Source organism: Pagrus pagrus (assembly GCF_965226575.1).
Source record: "Pagrus pagrus genome assembly, chromosome: 3".
NCBI classification, from domain to species: Eukaryota; Metazoa; Chordata; class Actinopteri; order Spariformes; family Sparidae; genus Pagrus; species Pagrus pagrus.
In genome coordinates, this window is record NC_140187.1 from 14,290,132 (window position 1) to 14,308,058 (window position 17,927).

At 45.7% G+C, this 17,927-nt stretch overlaps 1 protein-coding gene across 6 annotated transcripts in view; it reads right to left on the bottom strand.

The window, feature by feature from the left end:
- The window catches only part of pax7a (paired box 7a), a 61,750-nt gene that overhangs the window by 2,918 nt on the left and 40,905 nt on the right, over positions 1 to 17,927 (bottom strand). For all 6 annotated transcript variants that reach the window (XM_084348403.1, XM_084348402.1, XM_084348404.1 and 3 more), the window contains 3 exons: positions 12,618 to 12,783; positions 11,954 to 12,147; positions 1,012 to 1,261 (listed from right to left, as the gene is read on the bottom strand). In XM_084348403.1, coding sequence (XP_084204529.1) covers positions 1,012 to 1,261; positions 11,954 to 12,147; positions 12,618 to 12,783 — 610 coding nt within the window. The remainder of the gene's footprint in view (positions 1 to 1,011; positions 1,262 to 11,953; positions 12,148 to 12,617; positions 12,784 to 17,927) is intronic.

Consider the following 17,927-nt stretch of genomic DNA (forward strand, 5'->3'; position numbering starts at 1 on the left):
CTGAGGTTGGCACGCCGCTGGCACGGAGCATGTGCATCCTGGTAAAGTCTCCATGCTGTCACTCAGACGGCTCCCCGTGTGTGTTCTGTGTGCCAGTCTTCATTACACTTGGCATCTCTGATTTCATGCCCTCCACACTCCACATGGCCGATCATTTTCATCCTCAGACAGCAGCTCTCTCCTCTCTCCTCCATTCATTACCCATCTACTGTGCTCAATCACCATCTTAATTAACCTCACATCAGCTCACATCCGCACTGCCATCAGTTTCTCGCTGGTGACAAAACGCCGGCGTGCACGCGCACGCGCGGAACGTGACGGATCGGCACGCGCCCACGTGCATTCACGGACCACAACACAAACACATTAAAACGAAAACAGCAGATGCACAACGCAGCCGATCGCTACCAGAAGCTGCACACAAATACAAACAAATGTCAGCTAGCTGGAGCTGGAGCCGGCGCTGGCTAGCTTGTTGGGGAAGTGTGCTTCATTTTAGCTCTTATGAATGGCTGTGACAGCATCAGTCAATTATGCTAATCTAATAAAGCAAACTCTTTCCTGCCCTCAGGGTGTGTGTGTGTGTGTGTGTGTGTGTGTGTGTGTGTGTGTGTGTGTGTGTGTGTGTGTGTGTCTGTGTGTGTGTGATGGAAAACAGAGGAAAAGGCAGAGAGAGAGAGGTGGGCAAGAGGACACTGTGGCCCCTGAGGGTGTGCCGTTCTTTGAAGTGGCCCTCTCCTCTTTCCCATCCAAGTGGAGTGGGGTGTGACTAAGGCAGCTCTCTCAGAGGATGGTGGTGGTGTTTGTGGTGGTGTGAGGGGGGGTCTTTATCAAGAGCACGTGTCTGCCTCCACCAACCAGGGTGCAAAGGTCAGGAGGCTCAGGGAGGTGGGCATCACTTTAAATCAACTTAAGAGGAGGGTATAAAAGAAAGCTCTCACTTGGACACTAAAAGCAGCTCTTTATGCAACAATCATACAGAATGTAATTGTTAATAGAGGTTTTACTCACTCTGGCCGTACTGGCTGTACTGGTAGCCCGCAGTGACGGGGTCCACGCTGTAGCTGGTGGCGCTGTAGGTCGGGGGGCAGTATGACTGGGAGGAAGCCAGGCTGTCCACACTCTTGATGGTGTCCGAGCGTTGGCTGCAGCTGGCTGAGATGGGGTTGGAGCTCTCCAGGCTGCTGTGCAGGGGGGAAATGGAAAAGTCGTGCTGGGACTGGGAGGGTACGGCGCTGGGGTTGCTCAGGATACTCATCACCTGGAGGGGGAAGGGGGAACGGAGGATGTTAGAAATTTGGAAAATTGAGGATCAAAGCATTGACAGAGTTGAGGGAAAGTACTTTTTCTCTGCAAATATAGAGCCATCCTGGCACTTCACGGTAAAGATGCCAATAGAAATACACCATTTCAACTTTGAAATAGGGAAAGGGAAAAACTTCCACATCTTTTTTTTTTTTTTAAAGAGTAGGGGGAAGGATACACGGAGGGTGATGAGGTTAGAAAAAAAGGAGAAAGGGAACAAGAGAGACTCTTTCCATTAGCTGGCGCTGCCAGTAAGTGTTCTGCTGTGGGACAGAAGGGTCCCAGGGTGATAATAGACCCACCATCCGTGCCAGACAGCCCCTGTCCCGGAGCCTGAGGCCTGAGCCCGAGCCTACAGCACAACAAGCACCAAGGGAGTCCCTAATCCCTCGCCCCTAGCCTACCCATCTCATGAATAGTAATGGAGTTGGAACTGGTAAATGATCCCCTCAGATCCCCACACAAAGTAGGCTCCACAAACCTTACTGAGGGGCCCGCTGATACTGCAGGTTGAGGCTCGCCTGAATATCACAGTGTGTATATTATTCATAGTGTATAAAAGCTTCCAATTCAATATTCTAGATTAATGTAATAGCATGTGACATTCGTCAGAAGAAGGTCTCAAAATATGTTAAAATGGAAGAGATTACCTCTAGTGCTCCTCCAGTCCTAGGGACAGCGGCCCAGAACACTGTGAAGAATTTTGTTTTCTTATGCTGCGAGTTTCTTTAAGTGAAAAAGGAAAGTAGTGTGTGTGTGTGTGTGTGTGTGTGTGTGTGTGTGTGTGTGGGAGGGGGTGGTAAAAAGGGAATTGTCCCACACATGCTTCCCTCCTATAGCAGGGAAGCCTTCCCTTCAACATCAGGTTCATGTTGAGTTTTGCTATGCTGCACTGGCCTTTGGCCCCTCGGCTGCTAAACCAATTAGCCCATCATGGAGGTGGTTACACAGGGGTGATGCACACGCAGACATATGTTTGCATGCATGCACAGATGAACAGACTCATGGAGGCAACGGAGGGGCAAGCCAAACAGTGCACAAACGATGCTCTAAGCCAGCAATATCCCACAGAGGGAAAATTAACCATATTCTGCAAATTAATCATATCTTTAGAAAAGGCCTCCCAGGAAATATAAAGCACTCGGAGCACATCAGAAACATAAAGGCTGGTTAGTCATTTCCACATGTTAATTCTATCAGTATGGAAACCCCCACCCCGTCCCCTCCACATCTGCGGACAAAGCATGTGACATCTATCCATAAGAGGGAGATTCATGGCCCTCTTCATGCCGGACACATGTGATGCTCCCTCCCATATGGAGCCGGGCTGCAGACTCTGAGGAGCGTTATGTCCTGACGGTTTGCAAAGGAGGGGAGGGCTCGTTAAGTGTCCTGAGAGAGACAGCCGCAGGGCACGAGTCCATTTTAGTCATTGGTTAATTGAAGCTTGATTACATCGCTTTCTTATGAAATAGAGGAGCCAACAATTGGCCCGATTATTATTATTCATGCTCATAAAAGTTCTTCAAAAGAAAATGACTCCTTATCGTTGACATTGGAGCAGTTTTGCTATTTTAGTGAATTAGGATGGGCTGGCCACTTTAGAGTCTAACGAGTGTTGTCATGTGTGAGGATGACGCTTTCCTTCAGTTGTCCTGAGCTTTTCCGCAGGTTCTCATTGTATCGGTTAGATTCTGCGTCAGAAATCAATGCTGTTTCACCACTGTCCTCTCAGTCTGATGGAGGGACAGATAGGGGTGAACAAGCGCCAAGTTGGACTCAGCAAAGTTGTCTTCTTCCGACCACATCTACAGTATTTCATGTTATAGGGGGGTCAGTTTTAATAGCATGACTTTGTCCGTTTGATGTCCCCATAAAGATCTCTCACTTCACATTCAGGGGTTAAATGATACTGAGTCACATGAGCTCGTAAAAACCGCTTGCAGCTGGATACCTTTACATATTTTTGTCTCTACAAAACTTTATAGATATTAAATTCTGGCACAAAGTGTGCAGCAGAGAATTTACTCTCAGAGAGGAATAAATCACTATTTTGTTATATTTCTATATATAACATAAACACAGCTTGATAGACATTAAGTGTGTGTGGTTATGGCTCAGCAAGCTTATTGTCGATGCGATATTTGAGCTTCACTGGAAGGGGTCTGCTGCACCAGGATTTAAATTACACCTCTCAGGTGCTTTAAACAAGACTTGTGGAGTTTGAATTTAAGAGCTGAGAAAGAAATCTTAACAGCCACATTATTCCTCCTAACATACTTTTTACTCTCTTGCAGAGAAGACTTCCTCCCTCCCTCCCTCCCTCCCTCCCCCCCCCCAAACCTTCCCCTCCCCACCTCCCTCTCTTTCCTTGCATACAGCGTCCTCACTAGCCCAGAGTTCGTTTGTTGTTCGGCGTTGTGTGAGTGCTGGTTTGGGAGATAATGTGAGCCAGGACCTAGTTTAAAGGACAATGCTCCAGGGCGTTCCCTGCCTCTCTCTCACCCCTCCTCCTCCTCCTCCTCCTCCCCCCCACCCTCTCCTTTTTCCGCTCCCTCTCCTCTACAGATAGATTACTTTATAAATAATAATAAAAAAGTAATTAATTCTCTCAACTTCTGAGCCCTCCAGCCTGTGGCGAAGTGAATGGGGAGAGTGTAAATTGATACAATGTGCATCCTTTCAGATAAATAAATAGCGCACTTGAGAGACAAAAAGAGGCCCTTTCATACCTCCCTAATTTCTTCAACAGTCAAATTACATTTTTTTTTTGTCTGCGTGAATGTTTGACGAGATGTTCTTTGTTGGATTTCTTTCCAGAATAAAACAATGTGACAAAAACACAAGCTGAGAGAAACACTGAGGGAAAAATAAACACAAGGGGGGAAAGTTAGCAAAGAAATAGTGCGGACGTGACCGCGATTTTTTTTATGAAAACTTGTTGGCGTTTTTGTGCATTAAAATGTGCAGCATTTTTGTCTTTTTACGCTCAAGTCTGTCACTCAGAAAAATTACGACTATTCGTCACCTGACGGTAATGAGTGGACACATGAACTCTTTTGCGTTGCACTAAAACAAAACAAATCCACAAACGTAAAGAGAGGAAATAGAGCGGCGAAAATATGATAGCCTATAGGAAGAGGGCGAGGGGGGCAGAGGAGAGAAGAGAAAGTGATATAGAGTGAGTGAGAGGAAAGTGGAGGCTTTGGGAAGTACAAAGACTCCTGTAGGACTGCGCTGGCCTGAGGGCTAGCCTGCCTGGAGAGCTGATAGGAGCCCCTTCTGTTCCATTCCCGGCGCCAGCGCCAACACACCCCACTCCACAAATACTCTTAATCTGCGCAAGACTGGATTAGTTCCTCTGTCACCGATAGCTCCCTGTTCTGCCCAAATCAAAATGCCCCCAAGATGTACCTTTAAGTTAGGCAGAGGTCACCGGGGCAGACAGGGAAAAATGAGCACTCCAAATGTCTGTAAGTTATCTGAGTGCTGCAGAATAGCATCTTGCACCTTAGCTGATCGGCCTGGCTGATATTCGGCTTCAGCGGAGAGTGATTAAAGATCCACAGTGATGACACTGAATTTCAGATCAATATTTGAAGGCCAGTCCTGAGGGTGTGATTACAGGAAGAGAATTGTGTTTAATTCTGTGACCTGGGAGTGACACAGATCCAGTGTGTGGAAAGTGTCTGACTTTGAAAACATTAAATATAGACTCTTAAAAATATATAAACACAAAAAAAATAAATGGCTAGATTAAACCTTGATTTCAAGCCTTAAAACCCTCAGTTAATAAAATCTGAATCAAACTCCTAAAAATCTTAAACTAAACAAACACAAATGAAGTAAATAACAAATACAAATATCAGGGATCCCCCCCGTCCGAGTCAGTCGACTCCTGCTCCCACAATGTTCCACCCTTCCCCCATCCCTCACATGAGAGGGCCGGCCCAGCGGGCAGTAAGGCCCCTCATCTGAGCAGACAAAATGACTATTTAAAAATAACAGTGATTGCATAAATTGAATTAAAGCGTTTTGGTCACGGTGGAGGTGGCGCGAGGGGTGGCGTGGGGCCGCAGCAGACAGCCGGGATGGTGGCAGGCAGCAGATGACGGGCTCTGGCCTGCATGCCACTGCGTTAATTGGCCGCGGCACATTAATAAAAACTGAAAAGTGTCTTCCACCACCAGCGCCATAGGATGAAGAGACAGAGGCAGAATGAGAGGTAGGAGGGTGGGGGGTTTGGTGCTGGAGGGAGCGCGATGGGCCTTTGAAGAATGTGGTGCGTATGGGGGGGCTGGGGCGGGGTGCTAATTGTGTTCAATTAATTGGCTGATTGGCACTGACAGAATCTGGGCATTGACAAGGCAGGCACAGATGAGGACGATTAGTGGGCACTGGAACAAGCTGTCACTCCTCACAACATGTTAGCCATCCTGCGCTCCATCAAGCTGCCCATGCATACAAAGGAGGCTCAAACAAGCAGCGATGGAACAGGATCCATATTTATTTTAAGGTTCTTTTTCTCTCTTTGCAACTTTCCATTAAATAAATCCTCTGCAGCCCACTTTAGCTTACGCTAGCCTTAATGTTCAAGAAAGCGCAGCTGCTGGAGCTGAGGGAAGCCCCCCCCCACCTCCCTCCCTCCTAAACGTCCCGGAGTATAAGCTATAAACTTGGCCCCGCACTAACCAGAGGTTAATATGCCGTCTATTGGACTGCAATTGGAGAACGTGTGGGGAGCAATCCTCTATTCTCTGCTAGTGATATGCTTGAGTAACTATGGGATGGATTCAGCCACTGGGAACAAGAGAGGCCCCTTCAATGCACACACACAAGCACGCACGCACACACACACACTCTTCAACTCCCCGCACCTTGCACCGACGCCTCTTCTAAATTAAACGGCAGATTTTCTGATTCCAGGAGAGTGGTTTCAGCCAGGCAGGGCCTGTGTGTGTGTGTGTGTGTGTGTGTGTGAGGGAGCAGCTCCAGAAGCAAAGCGAGGCGGATCGAGGGAGTGGAGGAGCAAAAAGGGGGAGGAAGAAGGAGGCGGGGAGGTGGGGGTTGTTTGCTAAAAACAGCAGGGGCCAGGTCTAGTGAAAAATGTCAGGTCAAATTGTTCTTGACAGTGTTAATATCTGCACCTCATAGCCATAATTACATGTAAATAAATAGTGAAATAGCTCTCAGCTGGAGACTGAGAGGGAGAGAGCTGCTGCATGAGACAAGCAGCTGAGGACCAAACCGCCTCCCATATTCTCATCTTATTGTCAGGAGGAAGAAAGGCGGAGAGAGAGCCACGGAGGAGACACGTGCAACGAAGCATGCTGCCAACAGATACTGATTTTTCTGGCCTTTACAAAGGCTAAGAAAACTGTGAAGAAGGGACCAAGAGACCAATGAGGGACATGCAGAAAGAGACAGAGGGGGAGGAAGGAGGGACAGAATGAGAAAACGTGGGTGAGAGAAGAAGTCAGAGAGAGTATTAATCACAGCTATGCACCTGTCAGAGTGGCATCTGGAACTAAAAGGAACCACATGCAGCTAGACAACATCCCGAGACCTCCGGCTAGCAGGACAGGTTCACAGCGAACTCCTTCTTCCCCCTGCACCCTGACCCTTGACCCCGAGGAGATGGGTCACCTAGCGTATGTCGAACAGACACTTCACCTGCCTTATTATTATTATTATTATTACTATTATTATTATTATTATTATTATTACTATTATTATTATTATTATTATTGTTATTATTATTATTTCAGTACAAGTCACCTTCAAATTGTGTGTGGAAATCGTCGCAGATGAGCATGTGACACACTGTACGCCTGTGTGTAATAGGTATTTTAGATAGGATCGATGTCTGTGCCTATACTTTAATAAAAGGCCGTACCACTCTCCACCTTATAGGCATTTCAACTGCGTGGGACACACAGCATGTGAATCAGTCTCAGTCATTTTCCTCCTTAAATCCCCATCTTCCAGGATTTACTGAAATTCATATTGGCTGCCTCTGCAAGATAAATGTAAATCACATTCCCTTATATTTACTATTTATCAGGATGCAGCAGCTCACTTTCAGCAGGAAATATCTCTCACCCGCACACAAACACCCTTGCATTTAAATAGCATTTTTATTGTCCGCCGTAGCCTTTCATCTGGGCGTAGGGAGAAGAGCTGCCTCTCCAGGGGAGAGAGTTGGAGCAAGAAGGGAGGAAGGTGGGGAGAGAGACAGAGAGAGAGAGAGAGAGAGAGAGAGAGCAAAGCACTATTGGCAAGGCATCATGGGATGACAAAAAGCCAAATGGAGGGAAGGAAGGTTGGTAGGTGAAAAATAGATTATGAATACATAAAGCTCCGACCCAAAATATTTTGGAAAGAGGAAGAAAATGGCTTCACTTGGGTGCTCGGGAGACCTGAACGATGGAGGGAGCAACAAATGGCTCAGGTGTGCAGACGGCGAGTGAGCTGCGTGTAAGCGTGCAGCTATGACCATAATGTGCACTGTGATTCAGAAGTTTAGGCTGGGAAACAATGCTGTTAGCGATTCGCAGAAACAAACCCGGGACGCATTATCTCGCAGAAGACGGAGGCCAACGACACACGACTTCGACGAGTGCAGAGGTGCATTTCTAGTGTCACAGACGCAGAATCTTTCCTCAGAGTTCAAAAGTGTTGCAAAACAACAGCAAACACTAATAATCTGTGCAGAAACAGTATAGCCAGTGGATATGATTTACAGTCCCTGGATTTTCTTGGCAGCTGCCAACCGCAGGTCTCTTTTTTCTGAAAGCCTCTTACATCTTTTTTTATACTTGCCAAATTGAAACAGTATTTGTTTTAATGGGAGTTCTAATTAACCAGTATGTATTCCCCCTCTTGCTCTGCGAGTGGCTGAGCTATGAATGCAGGCTATGTGCTCATCCCCTTTGATTTGTTGTCAGTGGAGCCTGCCAGCTGACACAGTGCCCGGTGAGAGGCTTAATGCCCAAGTTTTAATAATGTGGGGGACTACATGAATCTCCCCCTCTCATTGGTATTCAGGTGCAGAATGTCTTGTTAGAAGTCAGGGAGGGAGGCGGAATGAAGCCAGAGCTCCAGATTGTTCCGTACATTTTCCCCTCACCATTTTTTTTTTTTTTTTTTTTTTTGGCAACGGCAGAGCTTGCTTCTTAAAAATAATTCATCCCGTTTTTAAAAGAAGCGTCTGCGCTAGCTAATGGAAGAGCAGCAGCACAGTTTGGAGTCTCCCCTGGCTTATCTCTCTCAGACAGTTGTGGGGAGTCGCTGGTGAGCATGGTGTCAGCGTGCGTGGTACGGTGCAGCGCCGCGCGGGCAGGCAGGCCTGGGGACACAGATCAAAGGGAGGCAGGGGTGAGAGCCGCTCTGCCTCTGATCCCGTGTACGTGTGTGTGTGTGTGTGTGTGTATGTATGTGTGGAGGCCCGGCCCACTCACACAGCCCAAAGGCCCTCCTCAGATACACACACACACACACACACACACACACACACATCCTTGTCATTCCAAAACACACAACACTTTCATAAAACTGCAAAACAGAAAAAAAAAAAAAGTTCCTCACAAAACTTTGTGAACTTCCTTCATCAAAACAGCAATAAGATCTCTGTCCACCACACCTACAGAGCTCACCGACTCCATCCGGAATAAGCTCTTATCAGCGCAAAGCGTTCAACAATGTGTTTTCTTCTCCGTCTATCACCTGGTGTCATTATTTCTAGACATTTCTCTGAGGAGTGAAACCCAAGCTCTGCCACTGCTGAGCTCCTCTCGCCTGACTTTAGCTCTCCAGTCAGTGCAGTTGTTTTCTTTCCTCTCCCAGCAGGTGTCCCTGTCATGCAATAATGAGGAATTCAGCCCACAAATGCACTGGCCATGAACACCGCTTCAAAGAGTCATTTGAAAAGTATCTAAAAGGCTCTTTAGTGTTTCCCATTACAAGGTTGTGTTGAAAAAATGTACAATATTCTTGAGAGATGACCTCTTTGGTTAAAGGAAAGCTGTCTGTCCAAAAGAAAATATTGCTTGTTTGTTTTGTGGTGAGAATTCAAATTTGAAGCATCATGAGGGCTATTTAAAACGAAATAATAAAAATGAAAAAGACCGTGAGGAAAAAGCAGACGCAAGCTTAAATCTCCAGGTAAGGAGAGAAAAATAGTCTGTCCTCCATGCCCTTGCCTTTCCTTCTTTCCAACACCTGCTGTGCCGCTAAATGAAACAAGACCAACAACAAAACACACTTCTGGTTTCATACCTTTTGCCCAGCCATGCACAGCTTCACTCTCACCACCCCTAATACACTGCCTCCCTCGACCAGCCAAACACGTTGTATATCCCACAATGACAGCGACCAGTTTGAGGGTGCATGGCTTTTTCCACCGCCTGTAATGGGAAAATGTGTGCTGTCGGGATAGGTTATGGGATTGGGATGGACGCGAGCTCCTGTCGGGACTGCTGAACGCTGCAGGATTCCATTACAGACTTGGCACCTCGCCACCGCAGCCCATTTACTGGGAATCAGAGAATTTTTGTCAATCTTTACAGCAACAGCTAGGCCATCAATGCCAGACACTTGAAGAAATAGCTTGCACATACCAATGCACAAGCATATCTCCCGCAAACAGATGCTGTCTGTAACTTACAATATCAAATTCTCATTTCCATCTCGATAGAGAGTCTCTTTGTGTTGCTTCTTTTTCCATTACAGGGGGAGGGAAAAAGATGCTGTAAATCATGAAAAATAAACTGAATGCGGGTGGATAATTTTTTGCTAAAAGTGATTTGCCGTTTGAGTGAAATGTGTTTAAACGCAAAGACAAACAAGGTAAACTTAGTGTTTATTGTGTGAGAGGGTTTAATGCATGTTTGTGCAGAGAGGGGGGAGAAATGAGGGCTGCCCGGCTCAGCAGGCCGCTGCACCACAGAGTGAACTCTGATTCTGCTGTCAGTGGGAACATTCATCTCCATGCTGAGAGACTGATAGGAATGCCACACAGCATTCTGCATGCATTCAATACATTTCAATTCTGTGCAGTGCAAACACGGTGTGACACATCAAAACATCCACACCACACGCTTATGCCCCCCTGAAAAAAATGTGAACACAGGATCCACAATTTAACTTCTAAATAAATAAGTGAATTTAAAATTAAAATGCATTGCAGGTGGGTTTTTCTTTTTTAAAAAACACTTTAATCAAACCCACTTGATAGAGTAATTGAATAGTGGAAATCCATGCTGTACAGTTGCCCAAAGGCTCCTGTCCTAATCCTCACTATGACAGGAAATGTTTAATATCCCAACACATTCTTGAATGCCTGTGAAGAGAGGAAGAAAAAGCCACAGTGTACCCCATGCCAGTATTAGAGAGAGCCATTAATGAAAAAAAAAAAAAAAAAAAAAAACGACTCCATGTTCCTGGTGTTTTTCTGCAGGTTTGCAGTGAGAGCATTAGCAGTTAAAGCCCCTGTGCCACGATTAACAATCAAACACGCTGTGAGCCTCCATGTTATCCTCCGTCGCTCCAGCAGGAGAGAAAATCTCTTTTTTGTCACAAAATCCTTAATTCTTTCTTCTCCGAAGAAAGAGGGTAATACCAAGAATGTTTCCAATCTGCTTTGAGAAATATTTGAAGAAGAAAAAAAAAAAAACTCCCAATAAAACACGTGTGAACGACGGGGTAATTGTGGACAAATGCAGCATTGAAATTCATTTTCAACTCTTTACACACCATTTCAATCTTATTTTCTGCCTGTTAACCACATCTTGTTGGTGAGGGTGGGCAAGACTGGCCAGTATTGATGGGTAATTGTGTATAATTCACTCCGTACACACGATTTGCATCAATACAAATCATTTTTCATTCAGTGCTACTTAAAGCTCAACCCTTACCATAGAGTCGCATTTGAACGCTCATTAATGGAGGTGTCCAAAGAGGTTAACATGTGAAATCCGGCGCTTTTTTTCAGAAGAGGATGCAAATAAACCCGCGCACATAGTATCACACATTAAGATGGAAAGAAGGAGAAGATATTTTTGGGCTCATTTAGATTTAAACTGCAATTAGGAAATCTAATGTTGTTCTTCCTCGTGTGAAGTGGCCAGCTTGATAAACCTACACATCGCCTCTGTCACTCTGCCTGTAAATCATGCAGTAAAGAGATGAGGAAAATCACACGTAGCGCTGGAGTCTTCCAGCTGCAGACAATTACGTGAAGAAGATTATGGGTCTACATTTATAAGCTTTAGCTAATTATTTCATCTGCATGTGTTCTCACTGCGCTGCGCGGGATTTAGATGTCCCAGGAAAGTCGGGAAACCGCTGTTTGGAGCAGCTTGAGCACTTGCGGTACTATCAAGATGAATTTTAATTTGTTGATGTTAATCCAATTGTTTTACAAATGTAGCAATTTGGAGTAGCTAAAATAAATCCAGGGCTTTGGAAGGCGAACATAAAAGCCCACACTGGCAGTTATTTTGCTGAACATGCTGTTTCTGAATTTTAATTTCAGTCAAATACAATTACATGTTCTGAACAGTGAGGGGAGGAAGTGGAGGAGGGGAGGCAGTAGACTGAAGGATGTGAATGCATACCTATTACAGATATACTGAGGGGAAGGACTGACCTGTGGGGAGAGCCCGTTGCCGACAGAGTTCATGTGGTTGCTGGATGCTGAGGGGCTCATGAAAGTATCGGAGTAGCTGGAGAAGCTATGGCGATTGGATGAGAGGCCATAAGCGGAGCTGCTGTCAGCACTCAGACCTCCCTGGTGCATGGAGGATGGAGGCAGGGGCTGGGGTCTGTGCAATGTGCTGCCCTCTGCAACGCAAGCAGGTAAAAGAGAGTTGAGGTAAAAAAATAAAGTAAAATTCTGGGCTGAAGCGACAAGAATCATTAAATAGAAGCCTGGAAATGTGAGGTCATATGACATACATTAACTGTCCTTCCTGCAAATTCTCAAAAAAAAAATGTCTCTTCAGTGTTTCAAAGAGCAGAAGTGACCTGCGAGAAAATAAGTGGAGGCTTGTGTCTGCCCCACTGTGACGAACATGTGATTGTAAACATAACTACTTGCTGCATGGTTCTTATGTTCACCACATGCTTCCTATATAATTTATAATGTTATTAAAAATGAACATTAAATATGGATGGCATACCTCAAATAAATAGGACTAATGTGATCTTAGGCCTAATCTTAGATCTGACAAAAATTAGATTAAATTCAGACTACAGAGCTCACTGTATGCTCTGCATGGAAGTGTTTTTGTGAGGTTGCGTTGCGGTCTTACCCTGCGATAGCGTGGTGCTGGGGTAGCCAGAATCCTGTAGCTGGTATGTGGGTAAAGTCGGCATCCCCGTGGGCGGGAATCCTCCCGGAAGCAGGTGGTTAAAGGCGGCTAGCTGATTGGCCCCGGCCTGTTTGCGCCACCGAGCTCGCCTGTTGCTAAACCACACCTGTAAGGGAATACACACGACTTGAAATCAAAGGTTCAAATGCTGTTAAGTTTTATTTCACATTCATATTCGCACTGCAAGCATTTGACTGCAGTAGACTCTCAGTTGAGCCTGCTGCCTCCTGCCACCTGTGATTAATCTGCTAGTTAGAGTGAGTGGTGGTGCTGGTGCTAGTTGAGAGTGTGCTGTCCCTGTGGGAGCTGCCACAGAGGCTCAGTGGTCCGTCCCTGTTGTTCTTAAGGGCCTGAAGCTGTGATCTGTGTAAACAGGCTGCCCTAAGCCCCCTTCAGAGGGAAGAAGTCATTTAAAGGTCAGACGTAGGCCACTAGCCCCCACGCCACACACCTCAAGTATGTTTGCGTAGCTATTAGATGCTTTAAGAGAGGCCATCACTTCTACTGGTACACTGCCACCGTGCTGTTTTCTGTGTGGTTGTTTTTAAAGCTTTAAAGTCAGAAGAGAAAGAGTGTTTTAACTTTTGAGTCAAGAGTTCTGAGGCTGCAAAATGCTCGCAAAATGAGCAGCACCAAATTCCCCACGTGAAAAGGAGGAAAAAAAAAATAGGACTCTTTTGAAGCGCAAAGATTTACACATTTTAAAAAGGCTTCTGCCTCAACAAAACATGAATATAATCAGGCCCTTTTGAAAAGAGCCAGCAACCTGTTCCATTTAACCAAGACAAGGCCCGGGCTTCGCTGTGTGCTAAGGGTTGAAGGACATTGATCTATGCCTCGCACAGGCAATTCATCAGAGTTTAATACACTGTCAGCGCAGTTCATCTACTGTTGTGTTTCAAACGGCCCGGGCTATTGTGAGAGCACATGAAAGAGGGGGACAAAAGCCCCTCCATACGCCACGGAGAACAGTGGACACAAAGAGGGGGCGTCCCTTTTAAACAGGTCTTAAAGAGGGACACTTTCAAGGGGACTTACACAGCGACATACTCGCTGCTTTTCGGGGGCTGCCTCTTTTTGTACACACAAACATACATATAAACTCGTATAGGCCTACAAGGGATCTCAGCCCGATGGAGATCTTAATTTGAATGTGCTTCTTTTCCCACACGGTCACTGCCTCTGCAAAGACCATGTGATGTTTTTTTTTTTTTTAAATGCTTATAGCTCGGTCTGGGGCGCTTTGCACGGAAGAAACCGAGGAGCAACAGGCGACGGCCGTGTCAACTATGCAACTGGAAAAACCAACAGGAAATCTTTATCTCAAGTCCAATCGCTTATAAAGACCCCGTTTGAATCCCTCAATCAGCTATTCCAAAACAAATGTGGTGAGTGGCTCCAGTGAAATTTCTGCTATTGGGATGAAGTGGAGCGTGGTCCGAGGTCTGAACTAAGCTCCTACTGGGCCAGACAAACAGCTGCCTGCCCCAGTGGAGGGGGGCACGGGGGGGCACACCCCTTTCTTCCACACACTCCCCATCACCCCACCCCGCCGTGCCACTTCACCTCCGACCTCATCCACTCACCCCACCCGTCTTTTATGTTCACTTTGACTTCCTTCCCCCGTTGACATCCAAGCCGAGGAAGGAGGTGTTCCATCATGGAGGACACAAAACTGTTAAACGTTGAAGTCTGCTTTCCTTTTTCTCTTTTGTTGCTTTGTCACTTCCTTTTCCCGCAGTCTCCCAATCCTAACTTAACTAGGGCTGCAATTAATGACTATTTTCACTGATTATTGTATTTTCTTGATTAATCGATTAACTGTTTGGCCAACAGAAACGTCAGAAAAATGTTGAAGTCCCAAGCTCAAGATGACGCTCTCAAATATCTTGTTTTGTCCACAACCAAAAGAAATTCAGTTCACTGTCATAGAGGAGAAAAATGACTCAAAGCGATGAATTGACTATCATAATAGTTGCCACTTAGTTTAATAGATGACAACAAATTCATGGTTGCATCTCTAAATTTAATTAACGGGCATACGTAGATTTATTGGCTGCTGCTGCTGTAGATTAAGGCTGAATTTATAGATGCTAGTCTGTCACCAGTTTGCAAATAATGTTCTTTGTAAACCAGGACAGAAATATTTGCTTAACTCTGACAAAGTGTTGTTAGCGATTAAACTTAACCACAAAAAGTTTAATCATTATTTAGTAGCCACAAGCAGATACTGTAGGGAAGACGGATGACCCTCCTCCTGAATGTGTGTGAGCGCATGTGAGCGTGTGTTTAAGTTGGGTTTTGGGTATTGATTTATGTGTGGTTCAAATGGTTGTTTTCAAAATATGCGAATAAAAAATAACATTAAAAAATGTTTCTTTATTCTGTTCTGATTAAAATCCATTGTGTTCCTCTTAAAATGTATATTCGCGGTCACAAATTAATATAATATAAACATGATTTCTAGGGGACGGGGTTGTTTAATCACCTTCAGCTGCCAGAAAAACTCACATCAAGAAAAGAAAATGAAGGGTATCATCATAATTTATTGGAATTAGTCTTCTCAGGCTTTGAACAGGCTGGCTTCAACGTTAACACACTAAACTTACCTAATGTACCAAACAGGCTGCAGCTTTATTGAGTTAGGGTGCACAGCAGCAGTGTGTCCACTTTAACGTACGAGACATGAGAGGAGCAGGCGCCACCGACTGAGTGACTTTGTCCAACAATCATCAGGCTCTCAGCACAGACTGGGATAAACATGTACACAAGCGGCAACGCACATGCGCACAAACGCCCCATATGCTATCGCACACATGCATACATTGCGAGCACACTCTTATACACATTCCCTCTCGCGCAGACGAACACACAGCCTGGAGCTGAGGATTTGAGGCTGCGCTCTGGAACCTGATCACAAAGTCACCTTGGACCACAGATTCTCCTCTGCTCTCCACAATCCGGTTTAATTCTCTGCAGTACAGAGAGCTGCGGCGCTCCTCCATGTCTCCCCATATCTACCTACAAGTGTGCCGGCGAATTCATGTGGCTCACTTCTGTTTCCTTTTCACGGACTAAAAGGTTTCCCGCTTGGATACGTCTGCACTGCATCTCCAAGAAAGTTTGGGGAGGCAGGGAGGATGGGAGAGCAGTAACCCATCTCATAGAAGTCGAGCTTAGCCCTTCTTTGGGGAAGAAAAGGCAGAACTAGATGGAGGACCAGCTGCACACATTAAATCTGCAATAGACGGTTCAAGTTAGGTGTCTTTGCTGTAATCTTCCATTCATTCACAGCCTAAAGAATCAATTCCGGTGCGATCAAGTGGTATTTTGCATTTTCTTATCTCCGATCAGCGATAATACACACTCCCAACATGGTGAACATGTGACACTGCAGTGCAGTAAAAACCTCTTTCTGTTGTCTCTCTTAAATAGGATCACTCATATTTCAGAATTCCCCGTTCAGACAATCCTCCGTGAATTTTTTATTTATTTTTTTTGTCAAAGACGAGCGCTGAATGTGTGTGACGCCTTTCAGGAGCCAATTTGCAACATTCGGTAGATGAATACCAAGAGCCGAGATAATGACAAAACAAAATGTGCTGCTGACTTCATATCCACAAAAACACAGAGGGGTGATGCAACCAGCCTCAACATACAAATCCTCTTCTGTCTCATACCACGCAATGCCCCCTCCTCCTCCTCTCTCCTTCCCCTCTTCTTTCCCCTCTCTCTCTCTCTCTCGCTCTCTCTCTCTCTCTGATTCCCTCCCTGCTTGCCTTCCAGACTGGCACTATGCTAATTAAAGTAGCTAGGAGTGTGAATTTGAGAGGAGAGTGGGATTAGCTTGATAAGTATCAGGAGTACAGAAGCACTGTACCAAAGTCATTTAAATTCTAATAATAAGAAACTGTTAGAACATTCACACTGATGCATTGCAACAATTTCTCCCCTACAATCTACACAAATCCTATTTATTCCTTTATGAAACATAAACCCATACTGGCGGGAATACAGTTGCCTGTTGGGTTTGGTTGTCACCACTCAGCTCCATTGTGATTTCCTCTCTTGCCGCTGGTACTCGACTGATATTATAACAATCAGGAAGCTGCGTATTACCTCCTGATACCTCCCCTATGGGATTATAGTCTCGCTCGCTGTGTTGAAAACTTGTTTCAAAAAGCGTCAGCCTGTGCTGGTCCGTCACATAAAGCTACGAGGGCCGGCACGTATCCATATAGGTCTTTTGCCTGTGCTCATTCCATGCATCAACAGGCCAGCACAAGCCACAGATAAAGAGAGAAACTTTTTACCAAATTGATTTGCACGCTTCGTAAAAAGCAATGGTTATACCTTATTAGATTCCACTAAGTATAATAGCTACATGCAGAATGTTTATTGGTAATGAAAGAGGATCTATGTGACAGATTCGGTAAAGTGAGCCAGAGGCGGCGTGCTGAGATGATGAGCCTCAGCCGAGACTCAGGAGTCACTCTCTTAAAAACTTCAGTCCAAATAGAGGAGAATGTAATTTGCTTCATCTGTGAGCGCTGATTTACAGCGGCCTGCAGCCTATTGCCTGCCTCCACCCCCTCAGAGGGAACGGACACAAATGATGCTCTCTCTTCTCTAATAGCTCATGGAATGGCTCTGCTGCCTGCTCCTGTTAGAACTGAGGGGTTATCAGATGGAAAGTGGCAGCGCACACTGCATCAGACTGAAGGTAGACTTGGCAGTATCCCCTCCCACTGAGACAGCCTGGAACTAATTGCTGAGAGATACGGATCATATCCCACAATTTGTCAGTTGGGGTGATAAAACCATTGCAGGGCTCGTGGTGGTGAAGGAGCGCTGGTAGCTCTGCTGAAAGGGGCAGCGGGGCTGATAAAGATGGATGGTGAAAGGGTCTTAAAATGGCAGGCGAGGGCAGACACAAGGGAGTTAGCTCTGTTTATGAGTTTAGGTTGTGAGTCAGCGCTAAGCCAAACACTCATCACTTCCACGAGAATCCGGCAGTGTAATTTACAACTGCAGCTCTGGGGCTGCGGCGGTCGAGCGCGGCCACGTTTGAGTGCGTTCTACCTCAACCTGAACAAACTGCTCTCCACATTATCGCCATGTTTAATGACAAACGGATAACAGCGAAGCATGACCGCGGACACAAATTCAAGTTAAAATATGAGTCTGTGGGAGCACCAACACCCCCTGCCTATAGTTTCTCTCTCAGCCCCGAAACACCGGTTAGTGCGT